The sequence below is a fragment of the Mauremys reevesii genome, linkage group 1, assembly GCF_016161935.1.
Source record: "Mauremys reevesii isolate NIE-2019 linkage group 1, ASM1616193v1, whole genome shotgun sequence".
Classification (NCBI taxonomy): domain Eukaryota; kingdom Metazoa; phylum Chordata; order Testudines; family Geoemydidae; genus Mauremys; species Mauremys reevesii.
Genome location: NC_052623.1, coordinates 322830817 through 322854598, shown reverse-complemented (window position 1 = coordinate 322854598; position 23782 = coordinate 322830817). Strand labels below are relative to the sequence as shown.

The 23782-nt window shown below is 40.2% G+C and overlaps 1 protein-coding gene across 7 annotated transcripts in view; it reads right to left on the bottom strand.

The window, feature by feature from the left end:
* Positions 1-23782, bottom strand: part of IL17REL (interleukin 17 receptor E like) — a 62122-nt gene that overhangs the window by 7632 nt on the left and 30708 nt on the right. For 2 of the 7 annotated variants that reach the window (XM_039512824.1, XM_039512860.1), the window contains 11 exons: positions 20946-21095; positions 19243-19352; positions 17840-17954; positions 15093-15137; positions 12080-12219; positions 11824-11895; positions 10833-10887; positions 8722-8885; positions 7289-7336; positions 5526-5583; positions 5010-5155 (listed from right to left, as the gene is read on the bottom strand). In XM_039512824.1, the coding sequence (XP_039368758.1) occupies positions 5010-5155; positions 5526-5583; positions 7289-7336; positions 8722-8885; positions 10833-10887; positions 11824-11895; positions 12080-12219; positions 15093-15137; positions 17840-17954; positions 19243-19352; positions 20946-21095 (1103 nt within the window). The remainder of the gene's footprint in view (positions 1-5009; positions 5156-5525; positions 5584-7288; positions 7337-8721; positions 8886-10832; positions 10888-11823; positions 11896-12079; positions 12220-15092; positions 15138-17839; positions 17955-19242; positions 19353-20945; positions 21096-23782) is intronic. The other 5 variants (XM_039512879.1, XM_039512852.1, XM_039512833.1 and 2 more) reach the window with 4 other exon arrangements.

Sequence of the window (23782 nt, the reverse complement as noted above, 5' to 3'; positions counted from 1 at the left end):
GTTCCCATTGTATCGTCACTAAAGAGAACAGATCAATCTGTACCACAGGACTATGGAAACAATGGACATTTCTGAACAGACTGGCACTCTGTGTGATATGTCCAGTTTCACAATAATATCTGGCTCGGATCCAATCCTACTTAATCATTCCTCTTAACCGTGAATTTTCAGTCATCTAAACTCTGGAAGCCATTAAAACCAGTAAGTCTGAATCTTGCTGTCCTTATTCAGGCAAAAATTCCATTGAAGTCAAGTGGTCTCCTGTATGTAGTGCTTATTTATTCTTCTGCTTTACGAATCCCAGACTTCTGTTTTCCCTTTACCGCTATTCTGTTTAGCTCAAATACATATGTAGCTATATTAGAAACAGCAACAAAAATACATTAAAAAATGCTGTTTAGGTTGCAAATCAAACACCAGAAAATTAGGAAAAGCCAGCTTTATGTTTGCCCACACCCAGGCACTGAATGAGTCAGGGATCATGTCAGGGATCATGTCGAAAAAACAGTACATCAGCATTTAATTACAGACTGTCATAAAATGCTTACACACAAGGGGGACAAATTAAAGTTAAACGCAACTGCCAATCGGGTATTTCCCAACTTTCAAGTGCTTGACTTGACAAGTGCAATCTAAATAATATTCTTTTAACCCACAATTTTGAAATAGAATTTGTTTTTACCTTGCCTTATCCTTTAGGAAATCCTAAAATTACATTTTTCACATCCTCATAGAACACTGAACAGTCAGCACTGCTACCATTCAAGCTACAGGATTAATTGCAGTGATTGGGGACAAAAGGGAGGGAATAGATTGCTGAGTTATGTGGTTGGTTAGGGGGGAAGGGAGGAACTTGGGCCAGTTCCCTTTACACACGCACACACACCCTTGGGAGTTGGGAGAGTTTCATCCCATGTGGTGCTCCAGAGGTGAGATGGGCCACTGGGCCCAGATACTTGGTTCAGGGCCCAGTTGAGGGAACCTAGTCTCACTCTCTTCTTCTCTCTCCTCCATCCTCCTGAGGAGTTGGAGGAGCTCAAGCCCTATGTGGGTTGCCAGAGGGGCAAAGATGGGCCTCTGGGTCCCAGGGAAGTCCAGCCTGATTCCTGTCCCATGTGGTGCCCCCAGAGAGGGTGCCCAGACTAGACCAGCTCTCTCCTCTCCCCCAGCCAAAACATCTGCTCTATGAGCTCCCAGGACAGTGTCTGCTGCTGATGCTTTGCTGGCAGCAACATGAGGCCAGCCATAGAATGTTTGTGTATAATTATTATTTTGATATGCTGCCAAAACCTTCCTGAGGAATGTAATGGAGAGAGGAGAAATGGCCATTTTTAATCTCAGCAAAAGCTGATCAGAATGCCATGGGACAGGAAGAGGCACTTTGCTAGCCAAGGGCATTCTCCCTGCAGAATAACAAAGGCCTGCTAGAAAGGAAGGTGATGAGAGCTTCTCAAAAATGGTTGTAAGAATCCTTTACAATGGAAATGTAAATATAGGGATCACTACCAGCTTCCCCATAGCAACGCAGAAATGAATACATATATGGCCAAATGCATCTGGGATCAATGCTTAGCTACCAAGATAGGTGCCTTCGTAATGAAATAATAAAATAATAGACTTTAGATAACAGAAAATTCACTGATAAAAAGAATATTTTCCTATTTGAATATAGCCAGATACTAATGTGAAACTAGACATTCCATATGGAGCAGGTTTAGAAACACTCACTGAGTGCTCTAGTCTGGTGGGAATATGAGCAAACTACATGGAGTGCCTGTCACAAGACCACATGCATTTTCCCCTATTCTGCAGATGAATTAACCACAAGCTATTATTTCCATAACCATAAACAATGGCTTGCAGCCACAGTTACTGAGTGTAACACGTTAACAAGTAGAGGTAGCCAGGAATTTTCCAACAAAACTTTTTTTTCCATTGGAAAATGCCGATTCTTCAAACCAAAATGTTTCGCAGAAACATTCTGGTTTCAATGAACTGCCGCCAACACCTGCCTGGTTTTCTGGTAAGCTGCTGCGGAGCTGGGACCTTGGAAGTCCTGGGAACCCTGGCTCTAGCAGGGTAGAGCCAGCTGCAGTGTAGATATACACTCAGGTCTAGTCCTCTGCTCAAGCTGGAGCTCTCATGGCTTCTAGAATCTGCATTTCAGGAGTGAGGGGCAGCCCAGGAAATCCCCAGGAGTCGGGGGCAGACCAGGGAGACAGGGGCAGCCAGTTGCTCAGTTTTGTTTCAGAACAACTGAATGTTGTTTCTAACTGAAACTGTTCAGAATTTCCTTCCTGCAAGACATTTCAAAATGTCTCATTTTCATTCCAAACCAGAACAAAACCTTTTTTCAAAATGTCGGAATTTCGCACAGAACAGAAATTCTGAGTTACAACCAGCTCTATACAAATATTGTTGGCTTGAGGACATTCCCACAGTTCTTTCTCACTGTACTTGTATAACATGCAGTGCATGACTCTCAGTGACACTAAGGCATCTTTACACCAAACTGGCAGAGAAAGGGGCCTTAGGTAGGGTGTGGGCATAATATATGTCCATTTTAACTTTCTTTTACACTGTTGTAAAGGTGTCTTAGGCCTGGTCTACACTAGGGGGGGGGTCGAACTAAGGTACGCAAGTTCAGCTACGCGAATAGCGTAGCTGAACTCGTACTACCTTAGTTTGAAGTACTCACCCGTCCAGACGCCGCGGGATTGAAGTCCGCGGCTCCCGCGTCGACTCCGCCACCGCCGTTTGCGGTGGTGGAGTTCCGGAGTCGACGGGAGCGCATTCGGAGTTCGATATATCGCGTCTAGATTAGACGCGATATATCGAACTTCGAGAAGTCGAATGCTAGCCGCCGACCCGGATAGTAAGTATAGACGTACCCTTAGAGTAAGTGAGAATCAGGCCCACAGTGCTTGCTAATTCTTCTAGAAAATAAGGCTCATGGTATCCAGTGGTGAGCTGCAGCCGGTTCCCACTGGTTCGCGGGAACCGGTTGTAAAATTTAGAAGCCCGTTTAGAACCAGTTGTCCCGCGTGGGACAACTAGTTCCAAAAGGGCTTTTAGATTTAACAAAAGCCCCAGCAGCTCCCTGCCCTTCTCCCAGCCCCAGTTCACCTCACTCCGCCTCCGCCTCCTCTTCTGAACGCTCCTCCGGCTTCTCCTCCCCCCCTCCCCAGCGTCCCGCGAATCAGCTGTTCGCGCAGGAAGTCTGGGAGGGCTGAGAAGGAAGCAGCGGCTTCCATCAGGTGAGCTGGGGCTGGGGCTGAGGCTGGGGGGCGGGGCGCCAGCAGCAGGAGAGCTCCAGGCGCTGCGCCACCCGGCGAGGTCGCGGCCCGACCCAGGGGCCGAGCGGCACAGCTCCTGCCTGGCCCCCGGGTCCAGCCCTGACCTCGCTGGGCGGTGCGGCTCCTGCCCGGCTCCCGGGTCCAGCCGTGACCTCGCTGGGCAGCACGGCGCGGCTCCTGCCCAGCCCCCGGGTCCAGCCCTGACCTCGCTGGGCGGTGCGGCTCCTGCCCGGCTCCCGGGTCCAGCCCTGACCTCGCTGGGCGGTGCGGCTCCTGCCCGGCTCCCGGGTCCAGCCCTGACCTCGCTGGGCGGTGCGGCTCCTGCCCGGCCCCCGGGTCCAGCCCTGACCTCGCTGGGCAGTGCGGCTCCTGCCCGGCTCCCAGGTCCAGCCGCGACCTCGCCAGGCAGCGTGGCGCGGCTCCTGCCCGGCCCCCAGGTCCGGCCCCGACCTCATCGGGCAGCGCCGCGCGGCTCCTGCCCGGCCCCCGGGTCCGGCCCCGACCTCGTCGGGCAGCGCGGCTCCTGCCCAGCCCCTGGTCTGGCCCCGACCTCAGCCAGGCGGCTCCGGTCCCGGTCCCAGTCCCAGCCCAGCCCGGCCCCCAGCTCCAGGCAGCACGGTAAGGGAGCAGGGAGTGGGTGTTGGATAGAGGGCAGGGGAGTTGGGGGGGTGGATTATTGTCGGAGCGGTCAGAGGGCAGGGAACAGGGGGATTGAACTGGGGCAAGTGTCCCGGGGGGGGGGCAGTCAGGAAGGAGCAGGGGTTGGATGGGGCGGTGGAGGGCAGTTAGGGGTAGGGATTCCAGGGACAGGGGACAGAGAGAAGGGGTGGTTGGATGGGGTGGCAGGGGGCAGTCAGGGGACAGGGAAGGGGAGTGGATAGGGCAGGGGTCCCGGGGGGGGCTGTCAAGGAACATGGGGGGTTGGATGGGGCAGGAGTCCCCAGGGGGGGCATGACCCCCTCGTGGGGTGAGGAGGAGGGAACTGGTTGCTAATATTTTGGCAGCTCATCACTGATGGTATCCATTATCTTTAGCTAGATATATGTCCAAATTCACATAGGGCTTGCACGGGTGTCAGACAGGGCAAGACACCAGAACTTCCCCTTCCCTGGGGGACCTATGACTGGCCAACAAAATAGCCTAAAACATAGCCAACAGTGTCCAGAGAGTTCAAGGATAGGCTGTACAGTGGTGCTGCATCCACAAGGCAGCCTATTCCCTCAGGGGTCCTATGAAAAGCCCAGCAGAGCATAAAGCTGCCCTCCCTACCAGAAACCTCAAGGGAGATCAGATGTGGGATCCACTGTATGTCCCTGTCTTGTGTGAACCGCCTGCAGCACAGCAAATCAAGCTGGCACAGGGAGGTATAGCTCTGGAACACCCCTGCACCGGTGGTAATGAATGGGGCCTATGAAGGGCACATATTTATAAATAGTACAACAACAAAAAACTACTTTAAAGAACATTCAAGTTGCAAAGTCCAGCACTCAAAAGTCACTTCCGCTGGTGTGTAATTTCAGTGGGGTTACTCCTGTCTTACATCAGGGTGAGATCAGAACTAGGACTAAATGCTTTAATTATGGATATTGTTCCGAAGTGTGTGTGCCTGGCTTTTGCTGGTTCTGTCCAGAGCTATGGATGGCAATAAATTCAAATTAAATATGCGGAAGCTGCCTTATTGAGAGCAACTTCTGATAAGTAACGCATACCAACCGCTGAGACTGAGTGGCGTATCCCAACAGAGTCACATGAAGACAGCTGTGCCTTGTTACACACCAGCACTGAAAATTGTGCTTTGGTTTGTGACATGAAGGAGACTTGTGTCTGTTCTGCCCCGGCAGCAATTCTCATTTTCCAAGCTGAAATTGGGGAGAAAGGCTGTTATTTTTAAATGTAATCACTCACATAATGAATGACGTATGAGAGACTATGGCAGTAGATACCATGCTGTGCTAAAATAAAACCATTTTTATCAGCTTGAATACCGTCAACTGTTATATCAATAGCTATCTTGATTTTAACAGGTTATTATCTATCTTTACAAATACTTGATTTACGGTGGGAGTTTACAAATGGAAAACCTGCACTGTTAAATATTATTGATGCAATTCATAGGACATCACAAGACCTACAAGCTTTACTCGATGAGAGAGGTTGTAGTCTAGTGGTTAATTTAATACAATATAATTATTAATTTCTCATTTTAATTTAATAAAATAAGTTATTTACCTGGGAAATTTCCATGAGCAAATGGGCATCTAACCCAAGAGCCTTGCTTGGTTGTAAACTGAAAATAAAGAAAGCTGTTAGAGGAACAGAATTTTGCAGTTTGAACTTGTGGCTACAGATCCAGCTAAAGCCAGTCACTGAATTCCAGAAAGCAGCAAGGGAATTATTCACAGCTTACCTCCCATGTTATGCTCCAAGCTCTGATACTCACTAAGGGCCTAATTCTGCAAACATTTATGCAAGTGTTTAACTTTACATTCCTATGCAGTCCCACTGACAAAAAAATCAGTTGCTTAAAAGCATTTTAAAAATAATAATAATGAGCCAAATACTTACTTCATTGGCTATTTTGCCTGAATAACAGAAGGATGCATAGCACAAATATTCAAAGAATTTACCATTACTCAAGTGCATAAAGTTAAGCACATGCTTAAGTGCTTGCAGCATGAGGGCATAAAATGTTCTATTCTGCTTTTTTGCATTGTCAGTTTAAAGCTGTGCAGTAACCCCTGCTATCTCTTAGGGAACAGTAATTGTCCTGATTTCTTCCCCTTAATGAATATTGTTTTATTTTTATCTTGAATCATATTTCTTTTATTGGCTGATAGTTTTATTATTCTGTTTTATGTTCTTGATACTATATTTTCAAGCCTTCTGCATCATCATGTGACTATCATTAATGCTGCATATGGTAAATGTCCATGATGATACCGGAAACACATCCAACCGCACCTCATTTTATATTTCACTGCAAACTCAGAAGTCAGACCAGGTCCACTATAAGGTCTGGAAACTTTTCCTGTGCGGATATAGAATCCAACAAAGCCATACTAGGGTGTGGACTCAGGTGAACACTAGGCAAATAGTCATGTGATTTAATGTAATTTGGTTCAGCTTTACCTATGAAATTCTCATGAGGGTTGGAGAGAGACACTGAGTCTGAAGTTTTGGTATTTTGAGCATCTCGAGGGCTATTTCTCTCATCTGCAGTTGAATGCTTGGAATACTGGCTTTGAGGGCCTGATTCTGACCTCACTTCCATTACTTTGATATTGGTGTATCTCCACTGATTCCCACGGAGTTACTGCCAATTTTCACCAGCATGAATGAGATGAGTCTTGAATTCTGTATGCCTGATTTTCCACTGACTTCCACCTTGCCTAGCGATTTACATCTGTGCAAAGTCTGTGTAAAATACTACCCAAACAGAAGCACAGAGCTGCACATCCACTTTACCCAGGTGTCCATGGCTACACAAGGCAATGGAGAATCAGGCCCTGAATTTTAATTTCAGTTTTGGTGGCAGGAATAGGTACTAAAGACCTTCTCCTTAACAGCAAGGAAAACAGAGCAAATGAATGGCAATATACATTGCTTTTTATCTACGTCTTCTCATTCTCAAATTTGCCATATTATGAAAGCACGTCTCTATTAGCCATGTTATGCCATCAGCTTTAAAGCCCATTAAAATAAAAAAAATTATGCCACAATATGGTCCCATATGAGCCATTTTTCATTTCTGACATTTTTATTGACTTCCATAACACAACATCCTCCTAGTCTAATATTTCTAATATTAGATATTAAATATTTCTAAATATTTATAATATTCTAATATTTCTTATCCTATTTTCTTTTCAGAGGTTATAAGGTAAAGAGTATTCTTCCAAAAGATTATTAGTGATGCATCTTTTGTAGCTGATACCTGCAAAATGAGGAGGGACGGTGTAAATGGTTAATCTACCCAAAAAAAAGCAATTTACCTTCATGCAAAGTCTTGGATGAGTGTCTACGCGGGAATATTTTACCTGCTTGAAAAGAGAATGCACAGAATTAGTCAGGTTTACAAACCAGTATCAACAGAAAGAACAAACCACTTGTACAATTGATGTATTAGAAAAGGAACTGAAGATGTTTTCTTTTTTAAAAATGTGTTAATCAGTTAATCACATAAAGTAATTTAATAATTATAATGGACCAATCACTACCTTCAATAGGAGTTTTCACTAAATAAAGGTACCAGGATTTGATCTGGTAATACCTAGTATGTGGTTAGCACGTCTCATTTTCAAAACACATTACAAACAATTAATAAATTTTGAAGTGAAATGTAGTTAATTTTTTTATAATATGTTTTATACTATGGGTCATACTCTACCCTCATAATTAAACAGGACTTCCTATGATGTCAATGGGAGATTTGTGCAAACAACAGGAGAATATGACCCATTAAATCTAAACCTAATTGATTTGGTAATAACTTGCTTTCTTTAAGTCAATAACAAACTGATTACACAGCTCTTGTTGTTTCAGGCCTTGATTCAGCAGGCCATCCCTGTTCAGCAAAACACTTACGCACATGTTTAAATCCTCTTCTGAATTGGAGCCTGTGTTTAAGCCCATCCCCATTCAAGAAAGCACATAATCATCTGTTGAACTTCAAGCATGTGCTGAAGTCCCACAATTAGGACTTCAACACATGCTTAAAGTTTAGCATGTGCTTAAGTGTCCTTCCAGAAAAGGATGCTTTTTCTGAATCAGGGCCTCAGTTATTTTTCAAGGGCCACATCCTTCAAAGACTCATTCAAGTGAGTGATCCTTACTCATGTGAGTAATCGTATTGAAACCAATCGAAGTTAAAGCACAAGAGTTGGCAACACCTACTGAGTTATAAATTATCTCTTAGTTCTGAAAATAACTTTTCAGAAAGGATGAAGCCACCCACAATTTCAATACCTACAAAAAGCAATGAGCCTGATTCTTATTTACACTAAGGTTCTTTGCACCAGCCTGGGAGTGGAACGGGACTTTAAAGTGGGTACAAATGTAATTGTGCTAATGCTAAGGTGGCATTACACTGCCAGTGTGGTGTAAAAGGGCTTTACTGTACATGAAAATCAAGTCTCAGTTATTTTAGGAAACAAAAAACTTGTTCTTTTAGCAAAAAATTCTAGGTTCACAAGAATTTCTACCACGAACCATTTTATCAACAGCGTGTATTCAGTTCTCTGAATAACTCATGCTGGTATTATACAATAACAAACTGAGTGCTGTATAAGAACCTGTGTAGATAGGATAGAACAAAAACAAGTATTTGCAACTGATCTTATTCCATATCCTAGCTACTTATGTTATGCATTGGATTAAGGATATCACCCTTAGTCTTACAGTCCTAAAGATACTATATAAAGCTTACTTTCTCTGGAGCTGTAGTTGATGAGTTTTGTAGATCTACACATTGGTCATTTGACTTTGTTAACCTGCACAGGTTAACAGTGACGTGCACAGGACAGGCTGGTTCCCAGGCTAGTGTTTGGGTGGCTGGATTATATACAATGCTATCCCACAGTGCCTTTGTATCTATGCACAAACAGTAGAAACATTATTTGAGATTAATTAAATGAATCTAAATGATACTGAAACCAAAGATTCATGCATCAGCACTTAAAATAAAACCTAAGGGCCAGATTCTCTATTCCCCAGCTTCTTGGGTAATCATTTCCATCCATGCAACCTTGGCTCAATCAGAATGGTAGCATTTTTCACTGACTTTGTAACTGTAAATGACTATGCAAGAGGGCACGATAGTGGCAAATTAGACTCACTATAGAGAGAGAGCAAATAAACTCAAACTAGGAGGTGGAGTTCTGGGGTTCTGAATAATTATTAGAACTAAGTGAATAATTCCCACAAGGAAACCGATCTGCATAATTAGTTTCTTTTTCTCTTCTCTGAACATCACAAGCAGACTGCAATTTCACAGATTTATTCAACTTATTTTTTTGTTTTGGGGGGGCGGGGTTGTACTTCATGGTTTGCAAACAGTGTACTGCATACTCACTGTTGAAAACTGGAGCTGTCTTAATTAATTGTGATTAGTTTTGTTCTCTGATTGGATGAATGTGGAAGAATTTCCAGCATGGAAATTTAAAATTGTAATTCTGCAAATACTCATGCAAGCAATTTGGAAATTCGGACTTGTCTAATACCTAATAATAAGAGGAAATTACATTTCTGCTCGTAGGTGCACCAGTAAAACTAGGTCATTTGAATGTTCACAAAAAGGTGAACACAAGTACTACCCAGCATCATGGGAGATGTAATTTGGTTGAGAAGCCCAGTCTATAGGGGAGAATGGGGGCATGAGGTACCCGAACTACAACTTCCCATGAGGTGCAGCAGCAGCTGAGGTGTACACAGTTTAATGCTGAATCGACTCAGAACAAAACATTTTGATATTTCCTAATCAAAACCTTTAGGAACTATTTGTTCTGCCAAGAGTTTTGGTATTCTGACTTTTTGTTCTGGTTTGAGATAAAAGCATATGTTGAAGTATGAGAATTTTCCTGCAGGACAGCAACCCTTCACCACACAAAACACTGAAAACCTATTTCATTTTCAGTTGTTACCACTCCCCCAAGCCAGATTGTGACTTCAATGGAACTACCTGTGCAAGTAACTGCTCACTCAAGGAAGAGGTTTGCAATCAGGCTTATAGTCTGCAAATAATCTTACATTTATTATCAGCTTCCTATTTTTTTTATGCACCATAGTCTAACCTTTAAACCTCTACACATTTTCCTTCATGTCATCTCCTACTCCCACTCAGGTTTCCTCTGATCCTCCCTATTAACCACTCCCACACTCAGTTCTTCCCCTTCCTTTATCCACCCTTTACATTTGCAACAGCCTCCTCCTTCTTATCTGCCAGACCCCTGCCTTCAAATACACCTCTACCCCAGTATAACGTGACCCGATACAACACGGATTCAAATATCAGTGCTCCGGGGGGTGGGGATGCACAATCCGGCAGATCAAAGCAAGTTTGATATAATGCGGTTTCACCTATAACACGGTAAGATTTTTTGGCTCCCGAGGACAGCGTTTTATCGGGGTAGAGGTGTACTTCCTTAAAGTCCACTTTCTTCATGAACCCTTCCCAAAGCTGAGCTCCAAGCTGTTGTTTCATTCTGGTCTCCTCGTGCTTGAATTAAGAAACAAAAATTATACTAATAGGGCCAAATTCTGCTCCCATTTACACCATTTGATATCAATAGAGTTACCTAGCATTTATGTTGGTGTAAACTGAGAGTAGAATTTGGCCTATTAGAAAAAATCTGATGAAAAATATACATAGTAATACCTCATTTTAAGAATTATTTTCTGTGTTACAAATAAAAACTGTCACTTCCTAAAATGCAGCAATCCACGCAGTGTCATTTTAGATACAAGAACATTTAAGGAGATGGTACATGTCAGGAACTGACTAATAAATACTCAGCCATGCAGTAATTACAATCTACTTGCCATTTTTAAAAGGGCAAAGTTGTGTCCTCCTTGCATCTGGGACTGCCGACCAACCCTGCAACCCAAAGAATTGCCATTAGCTAGTCAATTATATTCTCAAATCTGCTATTGTTGAGGCAGTTCAACCCACATATTCAAAGTCAGAACACATCCAAACAACCCAGCCACAGAGATGTGTCACAACAGCTGTTGGATTATTCTGGTTTTCTTTCATATTTTCCATAATCTAATGTCTCTGTTTGATTTTCATTTAATTTACTTGACATTCCAATTTAAGTTTTATTAGTAGCAAACATTTTTAAATTCCTGAAATGACACAATATCATTTCTAATATGTAACACTGTTGATTTATAAATTTTGGGCCCCAAACCTACTCACGTTAAAGTCAATGGGTCTTTGGCCATTGACTTCAGTGAGTTTAGGATAGACCCTAGACCTTTTTACTGGTAACCAATTGAACACTTATATCCTGATCCTGCAAACACATATGCATGTGAGTAGTCCCACTGGCTTCATTATTTAAGCATATGTGCAAGCTGAAACTATACAACTGCAGAGTGGGAATAAGGCATACATTTTTAACATGAGGATAATTAACCAATGGCCAATTTACCAAGGGTAGTGACGGATTCTTCAGCACTTGCCATTATTAAATCAAGATCGGATATTTCTTCTAAAATATCTGCTATAGGAGTTATTTGGGGAAAGTTCTATGGCCTGTGTTATACAGGAGGTCAGATGAGATGATCTCAGTAGTCCTTTCTGGCCTTGGAATCTATAAATATAAGTGTCTGCAGGATCAGGGACATAGACTCCAATAGCCACGGTTGCTAAGCACCACAACTCTCACTGATTTGCTAAGCATGGCTCAGAATCTGGCCATTTATACTACAGAATTTGTTATAAAGAGATTGTCAGGAATAATGCACTTTTGGTGATCTCCTTTATTTAAGGCTCGGATAGATGCTGAAGGTTATCAGAATATTTTACCTCAATGCAGAGACAAGGCAGTAACTGGGAATATTGCAAGGAAGTTGACTTCAAAGACTCCTTCCCTTTTATCTGAAATTAAATAGAAGACGGTGAGTCCACTAATTCTATCCAGTAGCTGGCTTGCAATGAAACTACATATAAAATATTAGGCCAGATCGTACAAATACATACATATGAGCAACATTACTCATGTGTGTAGTCCCACTAAATTGAACAAGAAAATAGTCCCAGCCTGTAATAAATTCTTACTCACCAAAGCAAATGACCCCACATCTTCACAGGTAAACCATTTGTGACATAAACGAACATAATAGTCTTGGTCTTGAAGAAAGTCTGATACATTCACAGATATGGTTTTCCTCGCCCTGTCCACATTATAATCCAACTTCCCAGCTGAGATAGGAAAAAAATAAACACATTAAGTTATTATACATCAGTTCCTAGTTATGTTGTCAATCAACACTGATTTTTTGTATGAGTATTCCCCCTCATATTGATACATATTCATTCAATGTATATTTAGGTCCACATAAATATCCTCTTCTTTTATGCTATTTAATGATTTTCATGAGATTGAAGTTCAGAGCCATCCAGTTTAATTTTTTTAACTGACATTAACAGTCATCAGGCCAAGATTCTGTAAATTCTAGAACTTGAAGAATCTAGTCATGTGTTGTTCCACCTGCCTGTCTCTCCCAAAACTGATTATGTGGCTAGAAAATATTAATTTTTAAAAAGATGTGCAGCTTTCTCTTAGGCCAAAAACATGTTTGACTCTCGGAACAACAGCTTTTATTGCCAAACCTCCACAGGACAGGAGAGCTGGCTGTTGGGAAGGTTAATTTCAGTCTAGCGGTGGGGTCCTCTATGGTGGTCTAACTAGGAATCTTCCCTGCCCTTGTAACTATGGTCCAGGATGCACAGAAATCTGTTTTTTTTAAATATATATTTGTGGATATTAGCATATGAGTGGGAGCATAGTGAGCAGAGTGGCGTCACAATTAACTTTTTCCTGATATTCAGTCTAAAAATTTCTTTGAATAACTCCTATGTATACTCCTTGTGGTCTTTGTCAAAGCTGCACATGCCATTGAGAAAATAAATATTTGTTGTAGCAGCATCAGTCTGCTACATGGCTTGTGGGATGATGATTTTGCACAATGGTTCAGTTCTGGCACTAGAATGTGTTACAGACTGTACTATCATCTAAGGAACCAATCAATCAACTGAAATAGGGATTAGAGTCCTCTGTAGAACCTTTGAAGCCTGTGGTTGGCACTAGAGCAGGTTGGGAATTTTCCATCAGAAAAATTAGGCAACAGAAAAATGCAGTTTTCAAAATCCAAATTTTCCCATGAGAAAATTTTAATTAAAAAAATTGTCAAGAAAATATAAATGAAATATTTTGATTTGGGTCAGTTTGACCCAAATCAGAATATTTTGTTTTGTTGAACTGATCTGAAACATTTAGTTTCAAATCAGTTCAACAAAACATTGAACTACGTTTCCCTATCAGCACACTGCCTTATGAGACTTATATTTCTGATCACCATATCGCTTATGAGCTGGGCTCCCCCAAAGGATTTCATCTCCCATAATACAATGCAGATTTCCCTCTGACTGAGCTGCCTGGTACACCAGATGAGTCACATGACTCTAAGTGCATCATGGGAGGGATGGCCAGGGAGCCTAGCCCATAGGAAAGAATGGGGTATCAGGCTCCCAAACAACAACTGCCATAAACAAAACATTTCAACTTGGGGAATGTCAAAAATGTTTTCTGTTAATCAAAAATATCAAAATGAAACAGTTTTAATACTTTCACAATTTGATACAGATCACAATTTTTCAGAATTTCTCTTCTGCAAAAAATTTCAAAATTTCTACTTTTTGTCACAAGGACAAAAACAAATATTGAAATGTCAGGCTTTCTGGATGGACAGACATTCCAAATTTCACTTAACTATAGTCGAGGCATAGGGACTTTGCTGGTTACATCAGGAATCAGTTATATTGGAATTTAACAAGGACATCTGCCTGCTGCTTTTCATTATTCATTGTGTTACATTGTTCAGCATAAAGTTGTAGCTTTTGTCTTCCAATCATTTGTGTCCATTCATTCATTTGAAGAATAGCATTGATAAACTCTACACCGTCCACCACAGCTGACCATAGTTTTATGTTCCCCTCAGAGACATGCAGTTTTTGGTGGTGGGTGGTTGAGGGCTACGGAGGTGGAAATGAATAGACACACTCCAAAGGATACAAATTTAAAAACAGGTCTACCCTCAATAAGGTTGTTTTTTAAGCCTATCAGCTTTGACACTGCCCCTTTAAGCTCTCTCTCTATAAAGTTACACTTTGAAGCAAATGGGCATTGTTGGCACATGTGATTTTCATTCAACTTTATTCACTGTGCACACATGACTAACTTTCCATTGCCCTTTAAGGAGCAAGCATATGCTAAACTTTTGCCCCTCTTTTTGTTGGTAATGCATCATATGGTAAGTTCTTTGTTTACATGATCATATAACACTTGACACAGGGTTATGCCATGTGGGAAATAATTATTTTATAAACATGCATTAACCACACTGAAAGTATAGAACAATTTAAGATCCACACCAACAACAGGAAAAATTGACTGATTGACAATATAGAGGAAATTGTGAACCTAGCTGTATATAAAGTTCTGTCAAATGTTCAAACTGAAAAATCACAGAAAATGCTGGGTTTTTGCCTAATCTCTTCCAGTTATAACCATCCTAAGTGTTACTTGTAACAATAACTGGTAGAAAAATATTCAGCACGATTTTTTTTAAATTGGCATACTACAGCAATAGTCACTATTAATGTAACTGATGTCAGTAGGAATACTCCCATGCTAATTAAAGGCTGCAGCAGAGGTCCCTGAGTGTATACCTGGAGGCCAAACCTGTGTGTGTGAGAATGACAGAGTGTGTAAGATTTAATATTAAACAAAGTGTTAACCCCACTTTTTTATCTATCTACTGTTTCCAAGTCAATATACCCAACCCCTTACATTTGGCAGAATACCCCATACTCTACCAGTTCTATAATTTTTGTTGATAACAGTTGGAAATGCAGAAGCTATTATAGATTTACAAGTATAGAAATATAACAGGGAATGGTCCATTGGAATACTTGGCAGCAGTAAAATATTTATCCATCTTGCATTGCTTGACTGTATGCAACTGTACAAGCACAATGACAATGTGATGCATGTCCGGTGATGCTCAGCTCACCAAAACAGACTGGAATATGTTTTCTCACATCATTGTTCCTGCAATCTGCAAAATATAGAACAAAAGTTTTCAGCAGTGCTGAGATAACTATATACCTACAAGAAGCCTCTCTATCTGGGTATTTTATGGCTTTTATCACCATAGTTCTGAGCACCTCCTAAAAGGAAATTGCTCTAATGCACTTGAGGCTCATCCCCTTGTTCTGTTTGTTGGTTTGTTTGTTTTTGAAGACAGAACGTGTATGTCCAGTACAAAGTCATAGAAGACAATGGCACACAGAAAGTGCTTCCTTCCTTCTCACGCACTGATTACTTCACACTAGTATTATCTCGCCAGTGTTGGCCTTTTCTCACTACAGATGTTCATGAGAACCTTAAACAAATTTGCCATCTGGGCTATTACACCACATTTTTTTATCCATTGTTAGCGGCAATTAATGTAAGCCATTCTTCCCTTAAAAGAAACACCAATAATTTCCCAACATAATTTATCTGACGTAAATGTTTGTGAACATTTGTCATGCTGATTTCCTCTTAGGTTTATTGTTATAAGAAATACATTATTTATTTCCTAGGTAGTTTGCCTGACATAAAGGTCAGTTTAGACCCTGGCAGATAATATGTGGTCAGAAATTGGAGTCTTAAGGATTGATTTAAACATGCACTTAGCTAGCTCTATACATCTCCAAGGTTGCTTCCTAGACTTAGCATTTTTGGCTAAATCAATACTGGAGAAGCCTTTTGTTTTCTTTTTCCCATACAATGCCAGGAGCAATTTTCTAGTGTATATTTTTGTTCCTTCTTCCATGTAATGTGGTATCAAATAGGGCTTTCTAATAACCTGTTTTTCATTTATGTTCACATTATTTCTCATGCAATAAAAAGTGAGGTAATGTAACATGAAACTGAAATGTTTGCTAAACATCCCAAGGTTTTATATATACGGTAGAGCTGTCAAGCGATTAAAAAAAATAATTGCGATTAATAGCACTGATAAACCATAATAGAATACCATTTATTTAAACATTTTTTATTTCAATTACAACACAGAATACAAAGTGTACAGTGCTCACTTTATATTTATTACAAATATTTGTGTTGTAAAAATCAAAAGAAATAGTATTTTTCAATTCATGCAAGTGCTGTAGCTATCTTTAGAGATCTCACATTGGTACCTTCTTTGCATTTTGTCAAATCTGCAGTGAAAGTGTTCTTAAAACGAACAACATGTGCAGGATCATCATCCGAGACTGCTATAATATGAAATACATGGCAGAATGCTGGTAAAACACAGAGTAGGAGACATACTATTCTCCCCCAAGGTGTTCAGTCAAATTTTAATTAACACATTTTTTTTAACACATGTCATCAGCATGGAAGCCCATCCTCTGGAATGGTAGCTGAGGCATGAAGGGACATACAAATGTGTAGCATATCTGACACATAAATACGTTGCAATCCTGGATATAAAAGTGCCATGTGAACACCTGTTCTCACTTTCAGGTGACATTGTAAATAAGAAGCCGCAGCATTATCTCCCGTAAATGTAAACAAACTTGTTTGTCTTAGTGATTGGCTGAATAAGAAATAGGACTGAGTGGACTTGTAGGCTCTAAAGTTTTACATTGTTTTGTTTTTGAGTGCAGTTATGTAACCAAAAAAATCTAGATTTTTAAATTGCATGTTCACGATAAAGAGATTGCATTATGGTACTTGTATGAGGTACTTCTACTTGAATTGAAAAATACTATTTCTTTTGTTTATCATTTTTACAGTGCAACTATTTGTAATAAAAATAATATAAAGTGAGCACTGTACACTTTGTATTCTGTGTTGTAACTGAAATCAATATATTTGAAAATGTAGAAAACATCCACAAATATTTTGTATTCTGTGTTGTAATTTAAATCCATATATCTGAAAATGTAGAAAAACATCCAAAATAGTTAATACATTTCAATTGGTATTCTTTTGTTTAAGAGTGCAATTAAAACTGTGATTAATCGTGATTAGTATTTTTAATAGTGATTAATTTTTTGAGTTAATCGCATGAGTTAACTGTGATTAATTGACAGCCCTAATTTATGGCAACACATAACAGGATATAATAAAATCTGTGAAATGTCATCTGACCAGTTTTATAGACAAGTAGCATGCACTGTGCTTTAAATAGTTTGGAACTATTACTATCATACCTGTGTATACAGAAAGAAGTAGTAGATCAAAACATTAATTGAAAACAAAAATCTTCCCTAGAAAGCCCTGTGCATTTCTTCTGAATTTCTACGAACAAGCTCCCAAAAGGGCTTATTCTAATCTTTGACTATATTTTTTAATAAACTGTTTACATCTAATGTAAAAAATTACTCTTTGAGCCAAACTTTCAAAAGGTACCAGAACCCCAGGTCAAGGTGCAGAGCAGTTGTGTAACAGCCCCCTCAGCACTGAACATGAAATAGGGTAACTCTACTGCACATGCAAAGACAATTTAACTAGCACAACTGCAGTTCTTGCAGATACATGTGTGGTTGCAATTTTGCAAACACACTTTTGTGTGTGAACCTTGAGACTCCATTTTGCGTACACCTAACAAAATCATCAAAATATATGGCTGAATGGATCCTCAGCTGGTGTAAATCATCCCAGGCACACTGACTCTGTTGAGACTAGGAAGACTTATGCCAGCAGAAGATCTGGCCTTAGTCATTGTTATTTTTCTGAAACATCACTTTAAAGATCATTTCCTACCTTCAACATTGTACTCCTGACTCAACTTGACTTCACAATAATTTGGTATTGTTTTCATGGTCACATAGATGTGTTGTGCTACATTGACTTCAAAGCAATTAAACTGCACATGCACCTGTTTAAAACATGCATTTAAAATCAAGTTTTTCCATAACTTCCAGAACACATAAGATACACAATATCACAGGTCTAAGCAATGAGTTACTTTTGTTCAAACTGACTTCTGTTTACAACAACACTATATGTTCTTAAAGATCATATGACTGAGAATAATGTTAAAAAAAAAACACTGACATTATTTTCAGAAGGGATTTCCAAGAGTTTCATAATTTCTGATCCAAACTGAGCTAGATTTTGACACTGGAGACATAGATCTGGTAAAGTCGTTGCTGGCAGAACAAATTGTAGTGTGAAATCTGACCTTTCCATCAGAGGTCTCTAAAAGGTTATCAGTGGTTTGTCAGATTTCAGACTCTCTTACATGTGTATTAGAGGTAAAAAATTACAATAATTACATTAATTTCATCCAGGAGTTATTCATTTTCAGTCTGTGGCATGGAATTGAGGGAAGTAAGGATCAATTGAGGTCTCCAGTTCTATTTACTGGATGTAAGCCAAGAAAAGACGTTGGGAAGTGCACAGAAAATTTACCTCAATTTCAATGTTATAGGTAGTTCATGGCCAACTGAATGCTGCACTAAGGCATGTTTGATCACAGGATAATATTAGAGTGATAGAGGCAAAACACTATTTTGATGAAAGAGCCCTCATTTCACTTATCATGAGGCTTTATGGTCCTTTCACAACATATACACAAGCACAAGAAATAACATGTTTGTGATATTAATAAAAAGCTATAAGCTATCAGTCATTAAATTAAAAAAATCATCTTATTTTCCACATAGTAGGTCAGATTTTTCAAAGATACTAATTCTGGATTCAGTCTGGCCCTGCAATTTATTTTGCAGTTGAAATTAATACCACCTGACCATCTAAGGTAAGTAACTAATACACACATACTTAGATGTCTAAGTGACGTGTTCCATAAGCAATTACAGGTTCAAAATGGCACACACCGGCACAAAATGAAAGCTCATGTTGAGGCTGGTTTGAAAACTAGACTCTGTAAAGCGCACTACCTCTTGCAAAATGATAAATGAAGCAATTATTAGAGGTGGTAAATAAGGGAGTCTATATGTTATAAAAAAGTGTTGCAATTTGAGTCATATTCTCCAATCAGCAGTTTTTAAGGTAACATCATAGAAGTATAATCAACATGTACACAGTTTGGCAAAGTCAGTGGTGGGATGAAGAAAAGAGAGGCATTAAATGTATTCTTGGTTTTTTTCCTCCAAAGGCTCACAATATTTTTATGCTAAGCAAATCCAAAAGAGGGAGCGTACCTTCCTTCCAAGAAGCTTGTTGCTCGTTTTTCTAGAAAATCTCACATTCACACACTGAGACTGCTGCATGTCCACTGACAGAGAACAGATTTCCAGACCACGAATATTTTCTGAAATTAATTTTTAAATATGTTTTAAAAGGCTGATGCTTCAACATCTTAACAAAACAAAAACTAAACTACAAAACTTGCAGTGCATTCATAGGGTTTCCTTCTATGTGCAAGATTCAGAGATTTATCTGAATGTCAAAATAAGGTCATACGTCTATATGTCCTTATTTTCATAAGGTATAACAATTGCTAGGGATTAAAGCACTGATCCTGCAAATACTTATGCACATGCTTAACCTTAAGCACATGAGTAGTCCCATTAACTTTAAGTTAATCACAAAATTTTTCAGGAGTAGTACCTAAATAAATACATTAATAAAAGAGGAGGGGAATTAGATTAACGATACCTCAAAAATAGCTATGATACTGAATTCCTTTTTGATACCTGCCTCACTAAGAAAAATAAAGAAAAGACATCTCAGCAACTAGGAACTGAGGAAAAACTTATCAGAATAGCTAGTGATAAAGAATAGGTTAGGGAATACTAAAAAAAAATAACATATATGAATCTGCCAGACTTGACAATATACAGCCTGAAATATTAAGAGAATTAGCAAATTAATACCTCATTGACAATTATTTTAATAGTCATAAAAATAGGGCAGTATTGTCTTGGAGGCCTGGAGAAAGTAAATTTACTACAAAAAAAGTAAAGAAGAGTGATCCTGGCAATTACTATCCCATAAGTTTAACTCCCATCCCTAGCACAAATGACCCAGGGCACAGAATTCGAATCCAAGGTCTTGACTCTGGAAAGTGACAGAGGTGCTTAAATTTACACACTTGACTTTAATCAGGCTACTCATAGTTTGCAAAGTTAAGCATGTGAATAAGTCTTTGTACGGTCAGGGTCCATATCTGGATCTGAATGCACACCACTCCAAAACTCAGAGGGCTTGGGCCAAAGTTCCGGTTGGAATGCATCCTTATCCAGGGGGAAATAAAGGAGCAAGTCATGAGAGAAAAAAATAATGAAACATCTAGAAGGTCAGAGAATTGTCCACATGAACAGCAAGAGCTTACAAATAATAGCTCATGCCAAAAAGCTTGATTACTCTTATTTTTAAACAGAATTACAACTTTAGGCCCTAATAGTATAGCTGCAGGCCAATGGCGGCTGCAGGAAGCGGCGTGGGCCGATGGATGTACTGGCCACCGCTTTCCACAGACCCCATTGGCCTGGAGCAGTGAACCACAGCCACTGGGAGCTGCCATCAGCCGAACCTGAGGATGCTGCAGGTAAACAAACCATCCCGGCCCGCCAGCAGATTTCCCTGATGGGCCGTGTGCCAAAGGTTGCCTATCCCTGCTTTAGTGGAAGAAGGGAAAGCATTAATTGTAATATACTTGGAGTGCAATCCTTGTTCCACTGAAGTCAATGGCAAAATTCCCATTGACTTCCATAGGGCCAGGATTTCACCTTTGGATTTTAGTAAAGCAGTAAATATGCTGTTCCATAAAATCTTACTGATATAGTTAATTCAACTCAGCTTAGATATGAACACTGCAATATGGAACAAAATCTGGCTGAAGGATCATAAACAAACAGCAAAACAACCCGAAAATGGTTTAGTAACAAATCTGCTGACCTACCGTCAAGATTCAGGGTCCCTTTAATATTTAAGTGAAGAGAGCATTGGCTTCCCTGTACACACTTCATTGCTGTTGAAAGCTTCATGCTTTTCAATACAGTAGAAGATAAAGAGGCAGGAGCATCACGGCAGAAACTGTTAAAAATACCAGCTGTGAATGTCAAAAATACATATATATATAAATCCAACTGGCCATATGGCATTTTAAAGAATATCACAAACATGGCCAAAAAAATCCAAAGGTGAAATCCTGGGCCTACTGAAGTTACTGGGAAATTTTGTGGCGACTTCAATGGAGCCTGGATTTCACCCCAATGTTTCTATAAGAAGAATGTGAGTGAGACCAAAGATCCAAGGCCTGAATAGCAAAACATTTTAATTGGTTGTACAGTTGAGTGGTGTCGCAGCTTCACCAGTAACAGTTCAGTGACAAATTGCCCAACTCAGGAGAGGAAAAGGAGTTGTACACAGTTGTAATCACTGAACATGACTGCACTGTCAGTGCTTTTAGGCTTTCTCACAACCATTAAGTGTATTATTTTGTGATCAGAGGTACTCTTGGATTTAGTATTTAATTCCATGGGGGCTGGTGGACTGTCTGGGCAGCTGCTAAATGTCATTTTTACACAAGGGGGCACCATTGCTTTTCTATTCATGGGCAAACATTTCATACCTATAGGATTTTCTTTGCCCTGCGGACCACGAAGCTCACAATCAGTGATAGGTGTGGGGCATATTTATCATGGCTGAGGTTTGTTCATGATGTAGATAGTGGTGCATTTCTACATCCAAGACATATTGACTATTTCTTCCTTTATTTTCCTTCTCAGAGTTGTGCATCTCCTACACGTCACTGCTTGGGTCCCCATGCTAAACCTATGTGAGACTATCATGGAAAGCCAAGAGGGGTTGAGTGGTGGTCGTGTGGCCCCAAAATCCCATGCAATTTGCTGGGCTTCAGCAGCTCTTTGCCACCTCTCCAACCCCCCTAGCCTCCACCACATAGAGCATGATTATTCAGTATTTGTGCAGACAGAGTTGATTTCACCCCTCATGTATTTGTTATGCTTTTCTGTCTAAAAGATGTTGTCTTGCAATCATGGGTGAAGAATATCTGATTAATCAGGCTTTGGTATAGATCTGTAATTACGTGGGTAGTGTTCTGAAGTGAGGAATTTTAACACATACCCGCCTAGAGGTTGTTTGAATGAGTTGCTGGGCTGTATTTGCTGAAATCTCCATTACAATACATTGGCTTTGCCACATATGCTGCAGCACCACTTCATTTTAGCTGTGTTAGTACATAACAATGCAATGATTAGTAATATTAATAATTTCTGCAGAACTATAGGAGTGCATGGCACTGGCCATACAAATAAAAGACAAGGTGCCTTCCCCAAAAAGTTTACAATCTAAGCGCTAAAATGTGCTCTTTGGGTATGTGGCCAAGAATAGATTCCTCACATGGATGTCTATTTGCTCACATGGAAGGTGAATGAACCATGTCCATAACACTGACCCTACAGAGGGAGGTGACGGGTGGAGGGAGAAAGACATGGGTACACCATCTTCCCACCAGTGATGCAGAGAATCACTGATATATTAATATTCAGAGGCATTATTATCTCCTGAGCACAGTCCCCACTAATCTGTGGGGTTCTCCTTTTAAGCGGAAGGTTTCAGCAGCTGCTGTTGGCAGGGAAAGCCCATTATCATGGATCTACAAGAGGCCAAACTGACAACTGATGCAAATGCGTGCATCTCTGTTGATTTCAGTGGAATCGTACCCATTCACTTTTTGTCTGAATTTGACCCCAAATAGAAGAGGGCTATCTATCAAATGCAACCACAATACATAACACTACGGCCCTGATTCTCCACTCCTTTATTCTGATTTTATGCACTTGGAACTCCACTGAACTCAATGGAGATACACTAATGTAAAACCAGTGGAAAAGAGTGGAAAATCAGGCCCTTTTACCCTAGTTCACATAATTTCAGAGCTACCTAGTATTTAACAATATAAATCCTAGATGGCATTCAGCTTTAGTTGCAGCTCTTCAGTTCAAAAAAATTGCTGCAAAATCCAGAGATCTTTTCTTGGACAGTATCATCTGACATATGATTGTTCATATTCTGTCATGCCAGCATAGAGTAACCAGGCTGTACTGTTTTCATATGAGCAAATTATTAAACAATGAATCAAATAATTAATTTGTAGGCTCCTGCAGGATAATAGGGTTATAAGTAAGGCTATAGTATTATCATGGAGGTCACGGAAGTCACAAAAGACCTCGGTGACTTCAGCCCTGGCCAGACTGGTACTAGTCAATATTTTCATTAATGACTTGGATAATGGAGTAGAGTGTTTGCTTATAAAATCTGAAGATGATACCAAGCTGGGAGGGGTTGCAAGCATTCAAAATGATCTTGACAAATTGGAGAATGAGTCTGAATTCAACAAGAAGAAATTTAATAAAAACAAGTGCAAATTACATCACTGAGGAAGGAAAAATCACATGTACAACTACAAAATGGGGAATAACTGTCTAGGTGGTAGTACTGCTGAAAAGGATTTGGGGGTTATAGTGAACCACAAACAATATGAGTCCTCAATGTGATGCAGCTGCAAAAAAGGCTAATATGATTCCGGAGTATATTAACAGGAGTGTTGTATGTAAGACACAGAAGATAATTGTCCTGCTCTATGTGGCACTGGTGAGGCCTCTGCTGCAGTACTGTGCCCAGTTCTGGGCACCACAATTTAGGAAAGATGTGGCCAAATTGGAAAGAGCCCAGAGGAGAGCAACAAAAATTATAAAAGGTTTAGAAAACCTC